This window comes from Chaetodon trifascialis, chromosome 10 (assembly GCF_039877785.1).
Source record: "Chaetodon trifascialis isolate fChaTrf1 chromosome 10, fChaTrf1.hap1, whole genome shotgun sequence".
NCBI classification, from domain to species: domain Eukaryota; kingdom Metazoa; phylum Chordata; class Actinopteri; order Chaetodontiformes; family Chaetodontidae; genus Chaetodon; species Chaetodon trifascialis.
In genome coordinates, this window is record NC_092065.1 from 19088011 (window position 1) to 19094010 (window position 6000).

At 41.1% G+C, this 6000-nt stretch overlaps 1 protein-coding gene across 1 annotated transcript in view; it reads left to right on the forward strand.

Annotated features, from left to right (window-relative positions):
- Window positions 1-5788, forward strand: part of LOC139337549 (anoctamin-1-like) — a 42522-nt gene extending 36734 nt beyond the window's left edge. The window contains exons 19-27 of the mRNA XM_070972180.1: window positions 556-667; window positions 839-896; window positions 1073-1173; window positions 1438-1580; window positions 2656-2808; window positions 2909-2961; window positions 3183-3367; window positions 4593-4698; window positions 5084-5788. Of these exons, the coding sequence (XP_070828281.1) occupies window positions 556-667; window positions 839-896; window positions 1073-1173; window positions 1438-1580; window positions 2656-2808; window positions 2909-2961; window positions 3183-3367; window positions 4593-4698; window positions 5084-5341 (1169 nt within the window). The 3' untranslated portion in view covers window positions 5342-5788. The remainder of the gene's footprint in view (window positions 1-555; window positions 668-838; window positions 897-1072; window positions 1174-1437; window positions 1581-2655; window positions 2809-2908; window positions 2962-3182; window positions 3368-4592; window positions 4699-5083) is intronic.
- The last annotated feature ends 212 nt before the right edge of the window (window positions 5789-6000 follow it).

A 6000-nucleotide genomic window follows, 5' to 3' on the forward strand; every position in this document is an offset into this window, starting at 1 on the left:
TTGGTGTTCTGATGGAGGAGTCACTACACAGGATATTAACTCCTGCCTTCAGCAGTGAATCAAGACCAGGCCTGATACCTTCTAGCACTTCTCTCTGTCATGGATATTGTTTCATGCATGGTCTGTAATCAGACTTTGGATGAACTAGTGAAGCGACGTAAATGAAGTAGCGTACTATGCGTAAGTAATGTAACTTAAGGAACTATCCGAGTAGTTTTGTTGCCTAACCCCAACCATTTACTTTTGGTGCCTAAGTCTATACGACTGTTTCACAACCTTGTGTGTATTATTGTTCTCAGCTAGTTTTATTTTGAAAGTCTAACCGGATGTTGAATATTTCTTATTGCTAACTTCATCAAAGAGCTCTGCACATTGAAAAATGGCAGTAAAGGGGTACCCTGTGCCTTAAAAAGTGATGGGTCCTGACCAAGCGTCTGCATGTGAGGAGATGGGAGTGAGAATGTGGTGGTTCAGAACTACAAGTATTACCTGTTGTTCATCGGAAATAGCCAAAAAAAAAAAAAAAAATCAAAATAAATTGTCTGTTTATTTTAGAGGTTCCTAAAACAGACAAGAGTTTTGAGGAACGACTCATCTTCAAGACATTCATTCTCAAGTTCGTCAATGCTTTCAGCCCCATCATCTACATTGCTTTCTTCAGGGGAAGGTGAGTAACCTTGTTATTATTTAGAGAGTGAATTTGTAGCTTTCAGTTACTTTTTATCCTTATATCTAACCACTCATATAATGTCAAGAAATGTTGAAAAAAGAAGAATGTTTTAAGATGAAGAACACTTTTATATCTGCTCTTAACCCTTTCCATATATTTTTCCTCTAGACTGGTGGGCAGACCAGGAAACTACCTGTATGTGTTTGAATCCTATAGAATGGAGGAGGTGAGCTTCACACTTTTACAAATGATCTGTCACCACACTGGCATTAGATCTGAGGTGTTTTTGACATGGTCATAACAAATGAGCCAGGAGCAGACACATGTTGCCATTTTGCCTCAGGTCTGCTTGTTATAATGGCTTTTTGCTGTGGTGGACTATAGTTGTGGACTGTTTTACAGTGTGCTCACGGAGGCTGTCTGATGGAGCTGTGTATCCAGCTGAGTATCACCATGTTGGGAAAGCAGCTAATTCAGAACAATCTTTTTGAGATTGGAATACCGTAAGTATGCATCACTCGAAACTGATCATTGATCATTATGCATCACATTGTCATGAAGGACACGGCCTATAGATCAAATAATCTTTCTCAAGCCACGGTTGAAATAAATAAGAATAAATAAGAATCAAAATTAAGCAATAATGAACAGAAAAACAGAACAGAAAAATGGACTAAAGAAACTGTGTGTGTGTGTGTGTGTGTGTGTGTGTGTGTGTGTGTGTGTGTGTGTGTGTGTGTGTGTGTGTGTGTGTGTGTGTTCCTCAGCAAGCTGAAGAAGCTGATTCGTTACATTCAGTCAAAGCAAGGGGCTTTTCAGGAAGAAGAGAGACAGAAGAAGCTGCAGAGATATGAAACCGACCACTTCCTGGAACCATTTGCAGGCTTGACACCTGAATATATGGAGATGAGTCAGTACCACACACACACACACACACACACACACACACACACACACACACACACACACACACACACACACACACACACACACACACACTGCTTCGTGTCCTCAGCACCGGACAAAAACAGAGCAGCAACTGTTTTCGTTTCTACTGAATACAAATCTGTTGCATCATTGATAAGCACTAGCGACCCGGTGCCACTGGAAACCATGCATGCTCATGCCATCACACTACAGATGATGTGGTACGCTTCAGATCATGAGCCATTCCAGGCCTTCTCCATACCTTTTTCTTCCCATCAATCTGGTACAAGTTGATCTGAGTTTCATCTGTCCAGAGAATGCTGTTCCAGAACTGGGCAGGCTTTCATTTAGTCTAATCTACCCTTTCTATTCTTGAGGTTTATCAGTGGTTTGCATCCTGTGGTGAACTCTCCATATTTTCTCTCGTGAGGTCTTCTCTTTATGGTAGACTTAGATAATGGCATGCTTACTTCTTGGACAGTGTTCTTCACCTGAATGAATGTTGTGAAGGGGTTTTCTTACCATATCGTACGATCATCCATTAACAACTGTAACAGCAGGGCCAGCCTGACACCACTGGTCGATGGATGGAGTGCTCTTCAAAATCAATTGGCACAAGCGTGCGAGGACCTTGACACTACAGTAACTGATATTCACCATGAGGGAATGAAACTGGAAAACAACATAAAACCTACTGCCGTGAGAAATGGAGAGAACTGTTCTGCACCGTAGAGAGCAGAGTTGGAGAAAAAACAGTTCTCCATGAGCAGAGAGGCACGATGGAGAGAGCACATTCAAAGCACCCCAAATATCAGTTTGTTTGATAGAACACTCAACACAGAGTGAGCCATGGAAAAATGAGAGACTCCCCTTTTTTATTTCTGACTTTCTATTTGAATGTTCTGTTGCACAGCACTTTGGTTAACTTAAGCTGGGTTTGGATGTCTTTTAGAAATAAACTTCACTTGACTTGCCTGTGCTGGAAGTCATCACAGATACTAAGAAGACAGTTAGTAGTGAAGACTCTAATCATTTCTTCTGTCTTCTTCTGCGTCCAGTCATCCAGTTTGGTTTTGTTACACTGTTCGTGGCGTCCTTCCCTCTGGCTCCTCTCTTTGCTCTGCTCAACAACATCATTGAAATACGACTTGATGCCAAGAAATTTGTGGCGGAGCTGCGAAGGCCAGTGGCAGCAAGAGCCAAAGACATCGGTGGGTTATTTTCAACATGCTGTAGCTCTTATAGAAAGCCAGCGTGTAAAAGGTCTTATTTAAAAAATCCAGCTGTTTATACATACTGTTATGTCTACAGGTATATGGTACAACTTACTAAGAGGGGTAGCAAAAGTGGCCGTCATTATTAATGTAAGTAAAACATGAATGTATTCATTGAGACACTTTTGAGTGCTACCACTGTATTTTGAACCCAGCTGGTCACTTTGTCATTTTAAGTGGTTTTAATATTGTTTCATTTCAGTTTCACACTGTATGTTGTTGCATTTCTCACTGTTGGTTCACATTAGTCTAACTATCATTTCCGTCCCGAATCCCACCCCTCCCACCACCTCCCCAACCACACTTCCTAGGCATTTGTCATCTCCTTCACTTCAGATTTCATCCCTCGGATGGTCTACCAGTACATGTACAGTCCTGATGGCACCATGCATGGATTTGTCAACCATACGCTGTCCTATTTTAATGTCAGCCACTTCCAGGCTGGCAAAGAAACCATGGATCCATTGCACCTTGGCTACCCTGTTGAGATCTGCAGGTGGGAAATCAATCTCTGTTCACAATTGGCGAATGTATTATAAATCTGTTTAGCATTTTAAAAATCAATATACTGCTTTCTAAATGTGTTACATGGTAAAATTTATCGAATGAGACCAATGCTGAGAAAATCCATGGGCTCTGTCTCATGGCAAAACGGCCTACGTTTACTGTGAGGTTCTCAGAATGTGACAATATTATGGTGTCCTGTGCAAAGATCCCATGCAGTCATGAGTAACTCCAGTCTTATTCCACTGAAAGATGATCCTGGAGTTACTCAACAAAAGTAACCAGGCTTTGCAAAGGTGAGCAACATCACTGTAGCTAGTTTAATTCTGTTTAAAGAAGGAGCAAGACCAGTCACACACTCGTTTCATCAAGCGTGCACTTAAAGTTCCATCATTTGTCTCCTCCCCCTCAGATTTGAATGAAACTTAGTGTGTGTGATCAGGAGATATGTGTGTGTGTGTGTGTCCTTCTGAAGTACATCAAGACCAAAATGTATATGTCTATATACATATATATTTATAATGCACTTAAATTACGTATCATACACAACTGTAATGTTTTTAACCCAAATTATGATCTTTTCCCAAACCTAAACAAGTAGTCTTGCTGCCTAAACCCAAGGACACTGCAGCAGTTTCACAACACTAACCACATGACAACAAAGGTCTGGCACAACAATGTTCACTTTGAGCTAAACCAAAGCAAACTGTTTCACAACGTTAATCATGTGAAGACAAAGGTCCAGTATGATGAAGGTTCTGTATGCATATCGCTGGTACTCTTCAACGGTCATACATTTTGGGAGCCATTTGCAAATCAATCTACTCAGCTGTTTAGGCACGAGGATGTATTGAGCATTACATATATGATAGGTGTGATTTTGCATACTTCAGTGTGCGTGTGCCAGCTCAAGCTACAAAAACTGTCCTGCATTTGCAATAAGAAGTGGTCTGAGCAAGTTTACACTAAAATGAGCATCAAACAGTCCTTTTGAGTGAGCAAATTACCAAACAGACACAAAAAATAGACTAATGTCTGAGTAAATTTGCATAAACACCATGTTAGCCCAAGTTCTGGCTTTGTGCCACCAGGACAATAGAGCACTGTGTTTTTCTAACATAGTCAGACAGTGATTGAGCCAGCAGCTTCAACATGGCGTGGCAAACAAATGCCAGGACTGAAAACCAAGCCAAAAAAGTTTCCTTTTGTCTCTGAAGGTATAAGGACTACAGAGAACCTCCGTGGTCAACCACTCCATATGAGATCTCCAAGGAATTCTGGGCGGTGCTGGCTGTCCGATTGGCCTTCGTCATTGTTTTCCAGGTGTGGTGAAACATACAGCAAAGTACCAAATGCATTACTAATACTGTTCTTTTGTATTCATCTGTACAAGCACAGCAGTTCAACAACTTTTGACCTTAATCTTGGAAAACATGTGTTCTGCCTGCATGAATGTTACCTTGGTTACCAAACGATTCCTATATGCATCCCTCATACAAATCAATCGTAAGATCATTTCCTGAACAGATTTCATGATCAGCAGACAGATTTATTAGTAGTTTAGCTTCTGAAATCATGCCAAAATCACTCATTTAATATCATAAAATCCTGTGGTTCGTTCATTTGCTTTCAAACCACCACCATTTTTATAATAAATTAGCGGAAACGCAGAAGAACAACATGATTTCCTTCCATTTATCTTTACCAGAATGTTGTGATGCTGATGAGCGACATCGTGGACTGGCTAATTCCAGACATCCCTAAAGACATCAGCCTCCAGATCCACAAGGAGAAGATTCTACTGGTCGACCTCTTCATGAAAGAAGAGCAAGGCAAGATCCATATCCTTGAGAGCAGGTTGTCAGCGGGGGGCAAGGAGAACTGCAGCAGGAGCAACAACAACAACAACAGCACAGTGGCTCACCCACGCTCGGGACTGCACGCCAACAGCACGACAAGCCTCTAATGTTTGTAACAACGAGTCCTTAGTTCAGTCTTAGTTAGCAAGTCAAAGCTTGCTAGCAGCCTGCTTGCTCAGGCCAACCTAAACTCTGTCTTTTCGTTCTTGTTCAGAACATTCCAACAACTGGGGGAGCAGCTGGCACATGAGCTGTGGGGAAAGCAAAGGTGAATGTATGAGGCCAAACGTCACTGTGTGTGGAGGGTTGTGTAACTGTATCTAAATGCGTACGAGCATACTCAGACACACTTTGTGAATGTGTACACAAATCTGCAAATGCGCACACAGATTTGCGAAGTGTCCACAAATCTATAAATGTGCGTATGATTTATACGTGTGTATACGAGTAAAATAAAAAAGCAGCATAAATGTCATAAATTAGCATCAGGGGTCCAAAATCTCAAAACTTTCTCAATTTCTAGGAGTATATACTGAGATGTGAATGCAAAAGACATTTGTTGATGTTGCTGAACTTGGATTTTTTTCATTTTTCCACATCTGTGCTTTTCTTCTATTTTACCAGCTCAAACCCTCAGTGCGGTCCTTAAGTTCATAAAGACAAAGGCAATTTGCCAATGCAAACCTGAAAAAGGTTCACAAACCTACAATAAATGTCTCCTCTGATATTTAGGGTCAAGAGCTGAAAAAGCAGAGAATTTTTCAGC